Raw genomic sequence first — 19140 nt, 5'->3', positions numbered from 1 at the left:
CACAAGTGATTGAAATATCCTTAAGAGATGTGAATGAACTTGAATTTTGTCTTCAGGTGGAAAAACACCCGTGAGAGTGCCTTGAATTGAAGTTTCAGTTTTTTGAAGAAAAAGCAGACGAGATATTCTATAATATGCTTTCACTTCCAAAGGTAAATGATGTGATTTGAATAATGAATGTGGATTGACACATATTTGATGAAGCAACACAACATAATTAAACAGTATAATCTGGTCATGTTGCAGCTCATAAATTATCACAGATTGTAAAACCAAAAGTTCACAGGGGTTGCTCTTCCGCCTGCACTGCCGCCTGCATGAATACACGGATATAATGAATGTGCAAAGTTTGATGTGGTGAGTTGCAAGAGGATCTTGTTAAGAGAAGCTGGCGCTGAAATCATACGACAAGGAGGGCTGAAGGACTCAACATTTGAGTCAAAATCATAATCATGCCATACCTCTTCTAATGCAGTCTGTAGCTTTACATATGGTTGCCTTTTGTGGTTTTTCAGAAATTACTGAGTGGTTTGTCGTTGTTTGATAAGTGTTGATGAAATGACAATGTAAGAGGCACATGAAGAATGTGAATTATTGAGAAGCCACAACTGTTTGACATGTCATTTGTACAATGCATAGGTTTTCTTAATTATATTTATTCAACGCTGGCCTCACAAGATCATCTGGCTCATACTGCTGGTTGTATGTATTATGGCTGACTTAATGCAAAGATCTCCAACAAATATCACGCTATCAGTTATTTAAATAGTGTGGCCTCAAAACACACTTTCACTTTTAATACTTACTTCTCTTGTATAACTGTTAGTAGCAAAGTTCCCTCTGAAGAATAGTTTGTTGAATGCATCAATGTTTTGATGTATTCTGTACAAACAAAGTAGTGTAATGATTCAGACAGAATATAGGTCAAGCTCTAGAAATGCTGGAACCTACATTTCCCATAATGCATCTCAATAGCATCTTTGGCATCATCAGGGTACTTTTTCAAATTTTTGAAAGCTCTTTTCAGCGCCACAGAAGACATTATACATCACTAAAACAAATTACACATTGTGATGAGTAAACTGAACCTTATGTATAAATTTGCTTTAAAAACATTCCATGTTTGCACAGTAAGAATATTTTTATTTAAACTGAATGGTCTGGCGTAAAGAAAGAATTTCTTCCATGATGACATATCTCAATCTTTTTCTTTGTCTTGAGCACATCTCCTATGCAGCTATTTTCTTTGTGCTTTACTCCTGTACTTGATCTCTTTCTTTGCAATGAAAGCTAGGTGTATGGTTCCTTTTGCCTGCTGTATCACCTGTTTTCCCCACCATTCCCTGACCTTGTCAAATTGGTACTATTTCACAAAAGCTGTACATACTTGAAGACAGAAATAATAAATTCATTTTTGCTTGACACCATACAATATTTGTCACCTGCTTGTTTCAATAACAGTGCATACTTAACATATGATACAAAGCCAAATTGTCTGTGTATTTAAGTTCTCAAACCAACTTGTGTCTGCGCCACAACTTCAACGGTAAAGTTCACGAGCAGTAGAATTTCTGATAAATATCTGCTTTTCCACCCTGTCATGCCAATTTCTGTTTGCTCTGTGTGCATATCTGGGGGTGTGCAGGTGAGTAAGATGTTGAAAGAGGAGTTTGCCCTCTGACATGCATGTGCACATTTGTGTTGTTCTTGTCTGTTTGAGTTTAAAAGGCAGGTTCAGCTGCCCGGGCTGCACTCTGGTGGGAGCCATCATGGAGATAGCTGTGGTGCAAATCACCCTCTTTGGGCTGCTGCTGGCTTTGGCTACCACACTACCAAACAAGGTACAGTCACAAAAGTAAAAGGACAGAACACCACACTGCAAGTAAATGAATCTGTTGATATTTATATCTAACTGCTGATTGATTAACATATATCTAATGTTTGTTGTGGAGACAAAGTTACATTAAATTGATACATTCAATATTAGGGTCAAGACCTGGTATTTGATTTGCGTTACATTATAGTAAAACTATTATAGTAAGTAATCAATGCAATGTCGTGGCATAACACGTTATTGTGTGTGTGTGCGCGCATTACTCATGTGGATTTGCTATAACTGATTCAAAAAGCTATTTTCCATTAATCATTCAATTTTTCGATGGTTGACGTTAAGGATCATTGGGAGTCATTGTCATGTGAAATCAAAACAATGAGACTGTTTCTTTAGTTAGAGCAACAAGCTTTCACTTATGCCTACCACCAGCTCATAGTTTTTCACTTTCATCTGATCTTTGGTCATCTGGTCGCCAGCCAACGAGATTAACCAAGCTATTTATTTTATTGTGTAATGTGCCTCCTCTTGTATTTGCTCAGGATGATTGGGACATCTACAGCTTTCACATCAACTCCACGGTGACCAGTCGTTATGCAACCACTGTCATCAAAAGTCGCGTGGCCAATCGTGTGAACGAGTCAAAGGAAATAGAATTCCTCGTTCGGATTCCCAAGAACGCCTTCATCAGTAAATTCAGGATGTGTGTGAAACAAAAACTAATAATTACAGGAATTTGCACATAAAAAACTATGCATTAATCATGAAAATATATCATGGGTATGTATATAAACAAATACTTTTCCTTGATCTTCTCAAGGTTTATAGATGGCCAAGTGTACAATGGTGTTGTGAAAGGTAAAGAGAAGGCTCAGCAGCAGTACACTGACGCTGTGTCCCGTGGCCAAAGTGCTGGGCTTGTCAGGTACATGGACCAACGGATCAATATATTTCCAGCTCTTATACAGGTTGTTTTTATGTCATTATGTAATTTTATGTCATGCCAGCATTGGCTGTGGCCAGAGGCATTATGTTTCCGGGTTGTCCGCCCGACTCTTTCCTGTGAATGCAATATATTCGAATTTGGCTCAAATGTCCCCTTGGACTCAAGGATGAACTATTTAGATTTTGGTCTGTGATTCCTGGTCGGAGCAGCCGCATTTCACAAGAAAATGTGATGCTTTTTAAATAAATTTTGTCCAAAGTCTTTACTATATATCGTATTTAAGTCTGGCCAGACGTACATGAAAACTTCAATCGACTGGTTGGTGGCGTCATATTGTATTTTCTAGAAGAGCCTTGTGTGTCCACTAGGATGAGGAAAAGAACATTCTCTGTTGCACAAAATACTTTTGTCTCTTTTAAAATATTGGCTACTTTAACATCTTCAGGTCTCTAAAATCTTTAAAATTAAACAATCTGAGAAGGAGAAATACTCAAGTCTCATATCCATACTTACGTCCTAACCTGTGATGGTGGGTCATAAGTGACATTGTTTAATTTTAAGGGGTCAAAGGCCAGAAGGGGACGACTGTTTTAATGCAATGATTATTGTCTCTGTTGCAGTTCTGTGGGGAGAACTCTGGAGGAATTTAAAACCTCTGTGACCGTGGCTGCCCACAAAAAGGTCACCTTTGAACTCACATATGAGGAGCTGCTGAAACGCAAGCTTGGCAAGTACGAGCTGCAAATCCACGCTCGACCCATGCAGCCTGTCAAAGACTTCAAGGTGTGTCTTTCCTGTATCTATCTGTTCTGTTGTCAACCAGTGCTCGGGTAAAAACATCTTCCATGGTCAGAGCTTCTAACTATTTTAATTTATTCTCAATGCCAGGTTGATGTGTACATTAATGAGAAAGCAGGAATCAATTTCATCGAGGTCAAAGGAGGACTAAGAACCAAAGCTCTGTCTAATGCCATCACCAGAACACATGCAGACAAACAGGTACAGCATGCAGGGATTCAAAATACTGTATTTCACTGAAATGATATCTTATTCTGATCCATATTTAGAGAAACTACAAAGAATTTTTATATGGTCTGAGTTCTCTCATGTGCCCTCCAGTGGAGTCCTGCAGTACCACGTGAACAGTTCTGTTCATGACGCAGTCGGCTGTCTACGAGAACATGTGGTTAGAAAGAAAGTTAATCTCATTATTAATGCCTTTCCCTGGCATGGATGTATTAAGATATACCTTGATATAGCGTTCGAGGCAGCATCCTGTTCATTCCTATGAAAGCTGCTCATTGGCAGATGAAGCCAAAAGTTAATTTACTGTGTCCAAAAATACCTGGAAACAGTACTACTTCTGTCTAACAGGTAGATGCTAGATCTTACCTACCGAACAATACACAGGCATCAAGGCAAGGCAAGTTTATTTGTACAGCACAATTCAACAACAAGGTAACTGTTAAGTGCTTTACATAAGCATTCGAAAGAAATGCATATAAAATTAGGTTTAAAAACATTGGGCAAGTAAAGTTATTAAAATTTTAAGAAAAACATTGCAAAACATATAAAGTGACATTTGAATAATATCAGTAAAATATCATTGCAAGACATGTAATGGAAGTTTCAGTGCAGTACAGGCAGTTTAAATAATGTATATTTTGTTTGATGAAAAGCAGCGGCAAACGAAAAGTCTTCAGTCTAGATTTAAAAAGAGTTGTAGCAGACCTGCAATTTTCTGGGAGTTTGTACATTTTGATCTGCAAAGTTACGTTTTATAGTTCCTGAAAAAGTGAGTAGGGGATGGGCAGCTGAAGTGACACCAGCATGCTATTCAAATATGAGAGTGTGAGGTTTCTTTTATGCCAAGATAACCCCACAGTGAGAGGTTAAGAGCTCCAGATGTCTTGTGAACAGTAGAGGAGTTGTCTCCAGAACAGTGAGTACTAATGGATCCATTACTGGCCACTGACAAAAAGATACGCATCAAGGTAACACGCACGCACGCACGCACGCACGCACACACGCACGCACACACACACACACACACACACACAACACACACACACACACACACACACACACACACACACACACACACACACACACACACACACACACACACACACACACACACACACACACACACACACACACAAATGCATGGACAAGTCCTGCTGACACATAAGTCCTGTTATCCTTGATATATTCTTTAGGTGATAGTAGGCTGACTTTGTAATTGTTTTAATGTGGCTGTTGAAGTTCAGGTCTGAGTCCATGATTATACCTAATTTTCTGGCTTGGTTTGTGGTTTTTAGCATTGCTGTTCTTCCTTTTTTCTTTGTTTAATTCATCAAATCGTTGATCTGCTCGATGCACCTGCTCAGTGCTTGTATTTGACTACAGTTGCCTGGTGATATAGTTATGTAGATTTGTGTGTTGTCTGCGTAGCTTTGGTAACATAATTTGTTGTTTTTCATAACCTGAGCCAGTGGCAGCATGTAGATATTAAACAGAAGAGGCCCCAGAATGAAGAACATTTGTCTTACGCTGAGTCAGAAAGTCCCACCCAGTTTTCCAGACAGTCTAGTAATATGTTGTGATCGACTGTGTCAAATGCAGCACTGAGATCCAATTATACTAAGACTGAAATTTTGCCATTGTCCGTGTTTAACTGGATGTCATTGAAGACCTTAACAAGAGCCGTCTCAGTGCTGTGGTGTGGTCTGAATCCTGACTGGAAAACATCAAAACAGCTGTTCATTATCATTAAGTTGTTCAGCTGCTTAAAAACAGCTTTTTCAATGATTTTGCTGAGGAATTGGAGGTTTGATATTGGTCTATAATTGTTTATCGGTGAGGTTTCTAAATTGTTCTTTTTAAAGAGAGGCTTGATGACAGTAGTTTTCAGGGCCTGTGGAAAGACACCTGAAAGAAGAGACGTGTTTACAATCTGTAGAAGATCTGAGGCCATGTTTGATTCATCTTTGAAAAGGTCTGTTGGGAGAATATCGAGGCAGCAGGAGGAGTTCAGGTTTTGTATAATGTCCTCCAAGGTCTGGAGGTTAATCACATGAAAAATTTGCCATGGTATTTGAGTTAGTTTTACGTGAACACACGGACAGCACATGTCCTGCACCTTATGTGGAGGCATTGCCTAATTTTTTTAATTTTGTCATTTAAAAAGGAGGCAAATTCATTGGAGGCTCTGGTGGAAAGCATTTCAGGGGCTACTGACACTGTAGGGTTTGTTAGCCTGTCAACAGTAGAAAACAAGGAATGAGCATTATTACTGTTTTTGGCAATGATGTCTGAGAAGAGGGATTATCTTGCATTTCTCAGTTTCAAGTTGTAAATTTGAAGTCTTTCTTTATAGACGTCATAGTGAACCTGGAAATTTTCTTTCCTCCACCGGCGTTCAGCTTTACAACACTCTCTTTTTTCGGTTCTTACCAGTGTGGCATTTCTCCATGGAGACTTTTTATTGCCAGGGACCACTTTCACCTTAATGGGTGCAATGGCATCATTCATATTTGTAATTGTCACATTAAAATGATCAACAAGCTCATTTACTGAGACACAAGGGAGGATGGGTTTGGAGGAGAAAGCCTGAAAAAATGGTCCACAGGTTTTTTCAGTGATATAACGTTTTGTGATGACTTTTCTTTGAACATCACTCTGCACAGAGGCAGCACTCTCAAAGAAAACACAGGGATGATCAGAAAGAGCATCAGTCACAGCAACCTTAGAAATGCTAACACTTTTGGACATGACTAAGTCCAAAGTGTGGCCTTTGTTGTGTATGGGCTCGGTAACATGCTGAATAAATCCATGGTTATCAATGACACAATGAAGTTCTTTAGCCCCCTTGTCATGGAGTTTGTCAACATGAATGTTAAAATCACCAACAATAACTACACAGTCAAAGTCAATACAGATTATAGACAGCAGTTCAGAAAATTCTTCAAAAAAGGCTGAGACCGACATTTAGAAACATAATTCTGGAAGAAGAATTCAACTTAAAAGCCACATATTCAAAGAAGGCAAAGTTTCTATAAGATATCTGCTTGCATTGGAGAGGATCATTAAACAGGACAGCCACTCCTCCTCCTTTCTTATAAACTCTAGCTTCACTTATAAAACTGAAGTTGAGAGGACTTGATTCAATAAGAACAGCAGGTTTCAGGTTTCAGTTAAAAATAAACACACAGATGTTTATTTGAACTTATAAATTACATCATTAACTTATATTTAAAAAGAAGTTTCCCCTTACCTAACCCTGTCTTTTAACCTAATTCTAGCCTTAACCGTTATAACCCATGTTAGCTAGCTCAAGTGTTAACATAGTTTTCCAAATTCATTGGGTGACTCGTTTGGTGGGTATAATCAAGCATTTACCTTGTAAAACCTAATCTGGCTAACTGGATGTAGAGCGCAGTTATACAGCCTGTCAACTGGTGCTATCTCTATTATCTATTTTGAAGGGCACCATCACTGCATCCAGGGATCGGCGCTGCCTCCCAAGACGATTGTGATTGATTTAAAGTAATACAAACGAGCTAGAGTGTTTTTTTTCAATACAGCAGAAATGTTCACTTGTGCAGGCAGACCATTTATAAAGTACTGACAGTGCTGTGGAGACAGGTCTGGCAATACAATACTAGCAATACCCTATTCATTCTGTTTCCAGGCGTGGGTGTATTTCTACCCGACAGAGGACCAACAGAAAACATGTGACAGCTGTGGAGAGCAGGGTATGAATGGAGATCTGGTTATTGTATATGATGTGAACAGGGACACCTCACTGGGAGACATCAAGGTAGAGCAAGAGTGGATTTTCTCGTAGATTGTTGATGTTGAATGGTCTATTTGTATCGTTACAATATGATACATACTTTAAGCCTGTGAATGTTCTCATTCGTCCAGGTCATCGTTATCCCCAAAGCAATTTCAGTCAAAAGCAACTGGACTTGGTTTTTTGTCTAGGAAGACGTTTCACCTCTCATCTAAGAGGCTTCATCAGTTCATGTACGCAACTGACCGGGCTGGGACTGGTCCAACTATCTGGTGTAGAGATCCAGGTATTTAACCTCTCACAATGCCGATGATGTCACTGGAACCCTTTGTGCTCCAAGTGCCAACGACCGTCATTAGAGTGGCAGTTGTTGGTGGGAAGTTGGTTTCGACTTTGTTAGTGCTCTATTGAGTCTTAACGACAGTCGTTGGAGTCACAGGAGGCCATTTTTGAACAGTTGTTCCTTGAGGTTAGATTGTTGAATCTCCTGGGAAGGGATGAAAGGGCAGCTTTGTAAATTGGAGATAAGTGGTGTCTCAGGGTACATCCACACGATCGAAAACGAAACCATCGCTAAACAGAGGGGGAGGTCTGAGACACCACTTGTGGATCTCCAACCCAGACATTTGGACCAGTCCCAGCCTGGTTAGATGCGTACATGAACTGATGAAGCCTCTTGGATGAGAGGTGAAACGTCTTCCTAGACAAAAAAACAAGTCCAGTTGCTTTTGACCGAAATTGCTTTGGGGATACTTACTTTAATGGATATTTTATCTTTCCCTGTGTTTTCAATAACCTTTTTTTAACCGATCAAACTTTCTTCTTCCTCCCCTCAAGACATCAGATGGGTTCTTTGTTCATCACTTTGCTCCATCTCATCTTGCCCGCATACCAAAAAATGTCGTCTTCGTAATCGATCGAAGTGGCTCAATGCACGGCAGAAAAATTAAACAGGTACAGTATTTGAAGAGTGTGTTTAGTCACATTTCCATTTAGGTAAAATGTGGCCGCTGGGAAAGTTTCAGGGCATGCACTCTCAAATGTCTCACTCAGTGTGTCTCCCCCAGAGGGATTTACCAGGCTACAGGAGTGACGCATCACTCTGAAATGGTCTTAATCATCCCGTCATCATCGATACACCAGAACGGCACTCTGGCACTTCTTTCTCTAAGTGAGAAAAACAGAATAGTTGCAGGTTGAATAATCTGGTTGTGATTCAAACAGTCTTATGAGCACTTCAAGATCCGACCATTACTACATTCTGGTTAAAAAAAGAAAAGAAAAAATAGCATCTCCGCTGGATAAAAGTGTCTTCTCTCTGCTTTTAAAAATGTTGCATGTTGTTGTGACGTCGAGTCACGTCTACGTCACATCCCACTTAGTGTTAAATCCAATCAGCAACCCGACTTTTTTTAGGGGAGAAGAAAGTACCTGCTCTTTGGCAGGGGCAACAAAAATCCAGTCAAGCGGCCTTTAGGGGCGGCTCACATTCAAATTAGGATAGTTTTGGTAAGGGAGACCCGCCTTATACTGGGTATTCGAATGCAATGGAAATGCAGCTTTTGTGAAAGATTGTCACTGTAACACTGGAGGGATTTTAGTTTATGACAAAGCTTTATAAATCCATGATTTAATACAAATAATATTACATGATAACATGATTACATGATATTACACAAGTTGTAAAGTGTGAATGATGTTTTTGTCCAGACCAGAACAGCATTAATCCACATCTTGAACGACCTGGCAGAGGATGACCACTTCGGTCTTATCACTTTTGCTGGCAGCATTTCTCACTGGAAACGAGAACTTGTTCAGGCCAACAAGCAAAACCTGGAGAGTGCCAAGACATTTGCTCAGGGTATTAAAGAAAGAGGAGGTGAGGTTTTGATAAATATTTTATGGAGGGGAGCAACTGTTTCAATAGTGGCAGAAATTATTATTCATTTTTATTTTATTTCAGCCACCGACATTAACAGAGCAGTGTTGGAAGGAGCACATATGCTGAATGAACATCCCAGAGAGGGTTCAGCGTCTATCCTCATACTGCTCACTGATGGAGATCCGACCACAGGTTACATTAAAACCAGACCATCCTCACCAAAAAAAAATAGCCTTATAGGCTGATTTTGCATAATGACCCATTTTTATTTTTGTTGTGAGGCACAACCTCTAGAGGATAAAGTTATCATTGCAAGAGCAAAGCAAAGAACAAATGAGCAAATAATGCAATGTAGTACTATAAAAGCCGGGGTGTGTCTAGATGGTAACCCTAGATTGCCCAGAACTCTTGTGGGATTGCTTCCTGACCACCTATACTTAACTTAACCATTCAATTCTAGTGCCTAACCCTAACTATTTAACCTTAACAATTTGAGATTAATGCCTAACCTTGACCATCTCACTTTTGTAAACATTGGGTCGCCATCTAGACACCATCCAAATACCACGTATAGGTAAGAAGGTCAAATAAACCAAAAGTCAGCAGTGACTGTTTTTGTCTTTCGTTCAACCGGGACTCATTTTTAGGCCAATGCGTAATCTTTTCCCTAACCCATAATCCTAACCAAGTATACTTGTTGCCTAAACTTAAGTAGTTCCTTTTCACAATGTTAACTAGATAATTAAAGTTAGAACTAAAGTTAAAACAATAAATGTTGATCATTGGTTATGCTCACATATTTAATAATAGCACAGTGCTGGCGTTTCACTGCATGAAACAGAACTAGTTTTGGTTGTCATTGGCAATCGAGCTAGCCTTATTGAGGTAAAGCCAGCTATTAGCCGCATCTTGGGTGATATTGTGATTTGATTAAAGAAATACAAACTAGCTTTTTTTTTCTCCTATCCCAGATTGTTCATTTGTGCAGCCAAAATAAAACACACATGCTCACAAAAGTGAGCAATCACTTAAAGAAATTAATAATAGGGCCCTAATGACACAGTCATCATTTTAAAATGACCTGACTCCAGCCTTTCTTCTCAAACTTTTCTTCTGTCAACAAGCTCGGCCCATCAGAAATTTAAATGAAAATAACGTCAACATTGCTTCCACTAATCATGGGATAGTTATTGGGTGGATTATTTGAGGGAATTTGTCTTTTGAAACCATGTCTTTTGTCTTGGCAGGGGTGACAAATGTGGAACAAATACAGTCAAATGTCAAAGGGGCTATCAGAGACAAATTCCCACTCTACTGTCTCGGGTTTGGTTTTGATGTCAATTTTGAGTTCCTTGAGAAGATGTCCCTGCAGAACGATGGTGTAGCACGACGGATTTATGACGACTCTGACGCTGATTTACAGCTGAAGGTATTCAAAATCACTTGTTTACATTATAAATCCTCTGTTTACCATGTGATTTGTTACATTCCCATATAATATTGATCGTGACTGACTGGAGAGATTAAACACTCCGACACTGTCGGTGCTGTATGTCAACAGGGTTTCTATGAAGAGGTGGCCACTCCTCTGTTGATAGATGTGATAATGATCTATAATGGTGGGACCAATCTAACCCAGACTAACTTCAGTCAGTATTATAACGGCTCTGAGATTGTGGTGGCTGGTCAGATCACTGACAACAACATTGAAACCTTCACTCCACAAGTTGTGGCTATTTCAGTAAGGATCACTGCACACTGCACACCAGCTGTTATTTTCTAAACGGTTTGTGAAAGTGTGTTCACTGACTTAATAATGAATTTGGACTGTGACAGAGTAATAAAAGGGTGACGTTTTCTGACACAAACGCCACCATGGAGTCCTCTGGAACAGTGTCTGACAGCCACATCCAGAGGGTTTGGGCCTACCTCACAGTCAAACAGCTTCTGGAGAAAGAGTGAGTATGGTGTCGACCATTTTCTTTTTGTTCTTGTTTATAATTCGTTATTTAGTGAAGGGCTACAACCTTAATAATTCAATCATTTAATTGATGAGTCTCTAAATGTAATGCCATTAGATAAATATATGAAAATATTGGCGGAAAGAACATCACAGTTTCCTGGAGCCTGAGGTGACATCTTTAAATTGCTTGTTTTGTCTGACCAAAAGTCCAAAACCCAAATCGAGATTCTAAAAGATTACAAAACACAACAAATCATCACATTTAAGAAGCTTGAACCATGTCCAGCAATTTCACTATGACCTAAACTATCAATTTGATGATCATAATTGTTGTTGAATAATTTTTGTCTACATCCCTTAGTTACTGTAGCTTCGCCTTTCGAATGTTCTATCTTTACATGACATTGAACATTTTTGAAACAATGGACTTTGGCTGCAGAAATGACGACTTTGAAGAAGATTTGAATGAAGATTTTTTCAGCCATAGCTAACAAGCTTAAGCTAATGTTAATGCTAAGTGGAGTTATATGTATGAACTTGCCTTAATGTAATCGTGGGGGAAGCCTGCAAACACAACATTAAGAGTTAAAAAGATAATTTAAATAACTTCATCATACTTTTCTGTCATGTCAATGTGTGTGTTTAAAATATATGTACATTATGTGCAATGCAGGCTGCTGCTGTCTGGAACTGAGAAGGAGAACGTGAAGAAGGAGGCCTTGGAGCTGTCGCTGAAGTACAGCTTTGTAACCCCACTCACATCTATGGTGGTTACCAAGCCTCAGGGGGAGAACACAGATGTGCTCCATAAACCGAAAGAAGGTGAAACAGCACCGGCACAGCCTCCCCAGGCGCTACCTGTAGCGCTTGGTCATCCCTTCCGTAAAACACAGAGCAATCGTAAGCAACAGAAGTGTGAACAAACAAACACAATCACGTGTCAACATTTCTCTCTTAGCTATTTATTATTCAGCATAATTTTTCAACAGGTGGTGTAATCACAATCTATTAATCTATTAATAAGAATAATTTCCTGTCTAGTGTTTGATGGCTCTTGTATTTATGAAATAAATTGTAAATGTGGGTGTGGTACTAGACAGTAATGTTTATGTATAATTAATTCACAATAATTAAAAACATGCATTAATTAATATGTCAACATCATGAATATTTTAAAGTAAATTACTTACTTTATGTAAATTTTTTGTCACTATCGTTTTCTTTCCAACAGGACGAGGTTATAAGACAGGTACACATCTTAAGTGTCTGAACAGTGAACACTTATGATTAATTGATAATATAATGTAATTTATACATGGTTTACATTCTCTTTTATTTTTTACAGAACAATGTGCATGTGAAAAAAACAATTACAGGAAAAATTGAGGGTGTAGGAGGGTGCACGCCAATCCACAAATCATGAATATTTCAAAGTAAATTACTTTACTAAACTGTATCATAATTCCATGTTGTCCTCTTTTTCTTTTTAACAGCAAGCCGTGGTGTAGGGGGTAAGGAATATGTACACATCTGCACCGTTGTGTTGTGACAGATTACTATTGTTGTTATAATAATATAACATATTTCATTCACTTGAATTAGGCCCTAAGACCAAAAAGTTACATAATTTGAATACACCTAAGTGATGCCAAAATACCATATCTCAAACATTTCATGAATTTATGTCTAAATGTACAATAGCAATTCAAATTTGAATGTGTTTTAACAAAATCCTCTGTAGATCGGCAAGAAAGAGTGACCTGGGGGTCCCACCCTCATAGCTTGAACCCACAGGACTTAAGCCCTGATTTTTCACCCCATTTGCACCACTGACCAGAGTTGTTGTTGCACCTACTTAAAACTATAACTATGAATAACAAAGCCATTTGGAAACATGCTTTTGTGAACATGTGTTGATGACAACACTCCCTTAAACCTTATTTTGTTTCTCTTTATTGATTTATCGCTGAAAATCACCCACCAACAACTTGTGAAATATCTACGTAATAGTGTGTTACCCCCTGTTGCCAGTCAGTCAGGTAGTGTGATAATCAAGATCTGCCAACTTTAAAAGTCTTTTAGTGGGAACGCTTTAGACAAATTTGTGAGGGTGCAAACTGATGTAAATCATGACTATTTTAAAGTACATGAACTGTATCTGAATTGCACGTTATTGTATTTGTCTTTTTAGCAGCACCACCTGGTATGCCCTTCGTAGGTAAGACATGGGTACAAATCTGCAACATTCTTGACAAATAAAAGAGTAATTTATTAATAATAGTGTATTTTATACACAGCCGACAGAATACCGCAGACATAGAGCATACATTCTCTCTTATGAGGAAATGCGTTGTTTACATTATGTTTTAAAAGTTAAAAGAAAAATTGTGTTTATTGATATGCAGTGTCAACGCTTTGATTCATGTTTAAGTTTTGTAGAATGCCACTCTACTTTGGGCTATTGGAGATTGAAATTGAATATAAATTAATCTAGTCTCAATTTTGAAGGTTGCTACTGAGTTCTTAAACTTGTGTACAGTGACTGTAATACTCCACACGCTAAACAGGCTATGTGCAAACTTATTTACAAATCATGTGTATAATAATAGTATATAGATCATTTAATAATGTAGATAGGCCTACACATCTGCACCACTCTGACATCAAATACACTATTTATTCATTTATGATATAATGCATTTTATAAACTTTTGCACTTCAAATATGCTTTTGAATTTTTTTTTAATCATAACCACAAAGTTACATGAAAACAGACAGTACACCTTCTCTTCTAAAAAGTTTGGTCCATTTATTTTATGGACAGTAGGAAGGATGCAAACTAATCTACAATCTTATCTTACTGTTACATGATCATCCGATCTTTCTACAGCAAATCCAAGAACTAGTATGCCAGGTAAGACTGGCTGTACATAGATACACATGTGCTGCATTCCGGCTTGACACACTCTATTGATTAACAACTAATATAATGTATTTACTATGCCGTATATAGCTTACCACATATAGCATACAGCACATTTCTCATGAGTGAATGTTTGTTTAAAAACAAGAACTGAAGAGAAAAACTGAGGGTGGAGGATGGTGCAAGCTTATCAACAAATCACTACTATTTCAAAGTATTTTATAAGTTCCACTAGCCTACAGATATAGTTAAATCTGCCCACCTCAGATAAGAGGGCGTTCACATTTTTTAAATTTGATGACATGAGTCACCTCTAGACTTGCAACATTGACGTGTTTCATCACAGCGCTGTCGTATTATTAAGTGTACAGGTCAAAAAACACATTTAAGAGTGCATTATGTCTTTAAATATGGTGGTCCGACCTGACGTTTCAGCTGTACTTATTTTATGTACCCTATTGTTTTTCTAGCATCTTCTAGCATTGATCAACCAAATCAAGTGTTACAAACAGCAACATCTCACCGCTGTTCAGGCTAAATGCTAGTTTGGGGGCATCGTCCCTATGTTACCTCAGATTAATAACAACATAAAGAGGGTCATAATTACAAAAATAAACATTTATTTGATAAATCACTGTAATACTAGCAAAGACTACAGGAACTTGAAATAACTCTACTGCATCTTCCTAAATATTACTAGCAGTAATGTGTATTTTGCATAAAATGTACATGCAAGATAATAACAGATGTTTATTTTCCAGAAAAAATGAAATTATCCAGTCAACCAGTCCAGTTTGATTCCCTGCTCCACATGGGTAATATAGGTAAACTTATTTTTACAGTTCTGATCAATCCTTCTAATTTTGTTGTAGAGGCAGTTCTCTAAATCTGTCCTTTCATGATGGAAAATGTAATATAACTTTTCGGCATTTGCATCATAACACATATAGTGGGAAAATACAATGAATTATAGGTCCATACAAAACAGCCCAATGTGTCAGATCGACAAAAATATAGATTTTTATAGCTTCTCCATCGTCATTACTGCCCACTCCCCACTCAACTGCCACTAGCTCCTCAGGATTTTAGTGTGATAGGCCTATGTAATCCTGTAGTTCCCATGTGAATTTGTGATATCCTGACAATCCAGATGGCATGCATGGTAAGCAGGTCACCTTTTCTGCAGCCTACCCATATTTAAAGGAATTTGAGGACTGCCGTTTTCACGCCTGATTTGGTGTGAATGCAGTTTCAGATGTATAATGCCTAAGTCCTTTTCCCTAATCTTACTTAAAGGTGGTACGTTTTTTGTTTCAATTTAAATCAATGTTAGACATGGGCGTCACTTAATACAATATCCTCTAAAGCTTTGTAAAATTAATATATACTACAGTATATAACTGTCTTTGTGTAAATGTATGTTTACTGATGATTATTCTCTTTTCTTTATGGATATAGATATGGGTATGGGTATGGATATGGATATGGATATTCAAGTGAGGAAAGTTCTTCCCACCATGGGGGCCGAGAAAGCAACCGATGGTAGAGTATCTCATGTAATTCATGTGAAGTTTACATCAAAACAATCTATTTCTATTTGAAATCGTTTAAAAGTGAAATAATGAATTCTGATGTAAAAATTAAGATGCCCTCCCCTCATTATCAGCTCATCAGCAGAATTATCAAGTAAAAAAGACTGACAACACAGGCAAAATAAACAAAAGTGTAACGAACTGTATATGTATACTGTAGGCCTAAAGCTATTTGTTGTTGTGTGGAAGAGGATGTACTTTAACTAAGATGTTCTGTCTTGTGACCATAAACAGTAAATTAAGATAATTTGGATTACGCTGAAGTGTTCTTTGAATCTTGAGGCTGAGAAGTAATAGTACACATCTTTAATTCTTTATGTGCTACACAAGTGCAGACATGGGTTACTGATCGCTACCACACCAAAGTCTTGATATTTGGATATTTGTTATCAAACATGCTATAATTCACCTTTAGTTAGTTAAATTGGTGTTGAGGGTAAAAACAATTCCAGGACAAGTGTTTCCTTCTGCTGTGTGACTGTGTGTGTCTCTGTGTTCCTCTCTAGTTCCTCTTTCCCACAGGTTTTTACTAAAAACGGAGAATCTGTCTCTTCCACTATGCTTTGATGTCACTGGAGATGTTCGCCTTAAACTACTTCATCATCCCAACATTGGTCAGTAATGTTCCTCTTTGTGCCATCATTGTTTTCCTAAATTCCTTTTCCTTTTACTCTCCATGTGTACATAAAATCCTTCTTTTTTTCTCTCCTCCCTCTGTTAGTTATATAGTGTTTCAAATTAGGTAAAATTATCTATTAACAAAAACAGCAAAGATGCGAGAAACGTTCTAAAACTGAATAGAAATGTGTTATCCATTCTACATTTTTTTAGACATTTAAATCCAAGAACATAGGATAAAACTACATAACATTATATTTGGAGATGCTTTAAAACAATGTAACAGAATTTTAACAATATGCACCAGCAACTAATTTCACCTGATCATGGCTCTACATAACTAGTTCCTGTATCATACTTGTACATACAGTACGTGTATACTGACTTGTATCCTTGCAAAGATTTGTCATTAGAGAGATGTTTTCACATTCCTGAAGGCCACAGAGCTGCAGCGTGAGGCTCAAACATCGGGCTGTGTGATAATTAAACATGAATTTGGAATATTCAGAACATTTCTTCCAGCCTTACTCAAATATGTATAACTGATTCTCTCTGATGTCTCGAACCATATTGAATTGATTTTCTCAATTAGGCAGAAAGAGTAAATGTCCTTCCACTGCCTTTTCAGGTTGTTTTTTTTTTTACTTTTTATGCAGAAAAAAACAACAAAATGTTATTCATAGTATTTTTACATACTTTAAAATATATCTGAAGGTGGACCTCAATACTTGAAGTGTAGTGTTGAGTTGCATTTGTTCTCTTTTGTATTAGGGCTGTCTGTGAATGGTGAACTTGATTCAGTAACATACGGAGGCTTCAAAAGGATTGTCATCCACTCCCAGACTGACCTGTATGTTGAGGTCGACACCAGTGAAATCACTGTACGTCAGGGACAGACATTGACACGCCACACTGGACAGGATCTCCTCACAGCTGGAAGGTAATAGTCAGGAACATACCTGCTGTAAAAATTGTGATTTCTTGTTTGAAGCCAAGATTTTTGAACAGATTAAACATTTGATACAAAATGTTTATTATTGAGCTTTAGAAGTGCTTGGCTAATTTTGTCACTCTTGGACAGAGCCAGGCTATCTATTTACTCTGTGTCATGTCTTTAATGCATCCAGCAGCTGGCTGTATCTTCATATTTTTGCAGACATGAGAGTGGTATCAATCTTATCTTTTAACATTCAGAAAATAAGCAAATCAGCATGTTTCCTAAACGTTTGCTTTAAAACAAGTTTAAGTCCAAAAGAATATTAAGATGAGGTGCATATTTTTTCTAGTTTGACAGTGATCAGGCGGGACAAGGAAATTGATGTTGCATCTGGAGACACACGAGTGGTCATCTTAATTCATGAGAAGGACGGCAAAAACTTCCTCTGGCCGGTTTTAAGACAGCAGCCGTCGGACAGCAACACTGAAGGAATTTTAGGTGAGCTCTAGGGATTTGTTTGTATGATTTCATATCAGGTCAACAATATTTTGAATCAGTGTCATTGTTTTATTGTTCGTCTTGTTTATGTCCAGCTCTAAAGCCAGCTGTTTATGAGGAGGTGCAACAAAGTCACTCAACAAAACTGAAGATCAAAGACCAAGAGATTGACGTTACCAGGTACATTAGTTGATGTGAAAAAGAGAGTTGTTTGGGGGTGCTATAATTATTATAACTCTATTATTCACAAATATATGACTATTTATATTTATTTTGAAGGACTAATGCTGTTGACTACAGTATTATCTCTCACCCGATATTGGATTGCTGGCTCATGTCTGCTGAGTCTGTCCTGCAGAGACGTCTGGATGATTTCATCGTGACACAACTTTAACTGTGAACCAAGTTGAATCATTTCATTTCAAAGAATAATAAGGCAAACACAAATATATATCATGGAAAAATACTTTTCACCTGTTCCAAACATAAACAAATAAATAGAATCCCAGATCTTTGGTTGTCTTGTGTGAACCTTTAATGATTTGTCTGATGGTATCACTGGTCCTTTGTATGGAATAATTCTTACAATTTAGTAATTTCATTCTAAAAGATTTGAAATATTCACACACTTTTTGTTTTTCCATGTAATTAAAAAATAACTTATTTCTAAACGTACCTGCAACCCTGCATACGTCTGTTTATCCACAATGAAACCAGAATGTAAGGAGTGATATGTTCGCCTATATTTACATAATGTATTATTTACATGTACAGTAATGCTGTAATAACAAGCAACTTTAACTGAAATGAAGGGGGAAAGATACTATGATTCATCAGATTGTATCTGTCTCATCTCATCTCCTCTCATCTTCATCAGCTTATCCGGGGTCGGGTCGTGGGGGCAGCAGCTTTAGCAGGGGACCCCAAACTTCCCTTTCCCGGGCCACATTAACCAGCTCTAACTGGGGGATCCCGAGGCGTTCCCAGGCCAGTGTGGAGATATAATCTCTCCACCTAGTCCTGGGTCTTCCCCGAGGCCTCCTCCCAGCTGGACGTGCCTGTAACACCTCCCTAGGGAGGCGCCCAGGGGGCATCCTTACTAGATGCCCGAACCACCTCAATTGGCTCCTTTCAACGCTAAGGAGCAGCGGC

The 19140-nt window shown here is 38.1% G+C and overlaps 1 protein-coding gene across 1 annotated transcript; it reads left to right on the top strand.

The window, feature by feature from the left end:
* Positions 1-1769: 1769 nt before the first annotated feature.
* Positions 1770-18382, top strand: LOC310965815 (inter-alpha-trypsin inhibitor heavy chain H3-like; the record flags this gene model as incomplete). Its single annotated transcript, XM_083939568.1, has 20 exons — positions 1770-1841; positions 2374-2534; positions 2652-2756; positions 3398-3560; positions 3666-3776; positions 7471-7599; positions 8413-8529; positions 9286-9454; positions 9539-9649; positions 10705-10886; positions 11019-11198; positions 11294-11415; positions 12094-12320; positions 12652-12669; positions 15802-15885; positions 16442-16549; positions 17325-17493; positions 17840-17988; positions 18084-18168; positions 18268-18382. 20 exons carry the CDS (start codon positions 1770-1772, stop codon positions 18380-18382), a joined length of 2577 nt encoding a protein of 858 aa, XP_083795694.1.
* Between the last annotated feature and the right edge of the window lie 758 nt (positions 18383-19140).

Source organism: Echiichthys vipera (assembly GCF_963691815.1).
Source record: "Echiichthys vipera genome assembly, chromosome: X".
Lineage (NCBI taxonomy): Eukaryota > Metazoa > Chordata > Actinopteri > Perciformes > Trachinidae > Echiichthys > Echiichthys vipera.
This window is presented reverse-complemented; position numbering and strand designations above follow the sequence as displayed.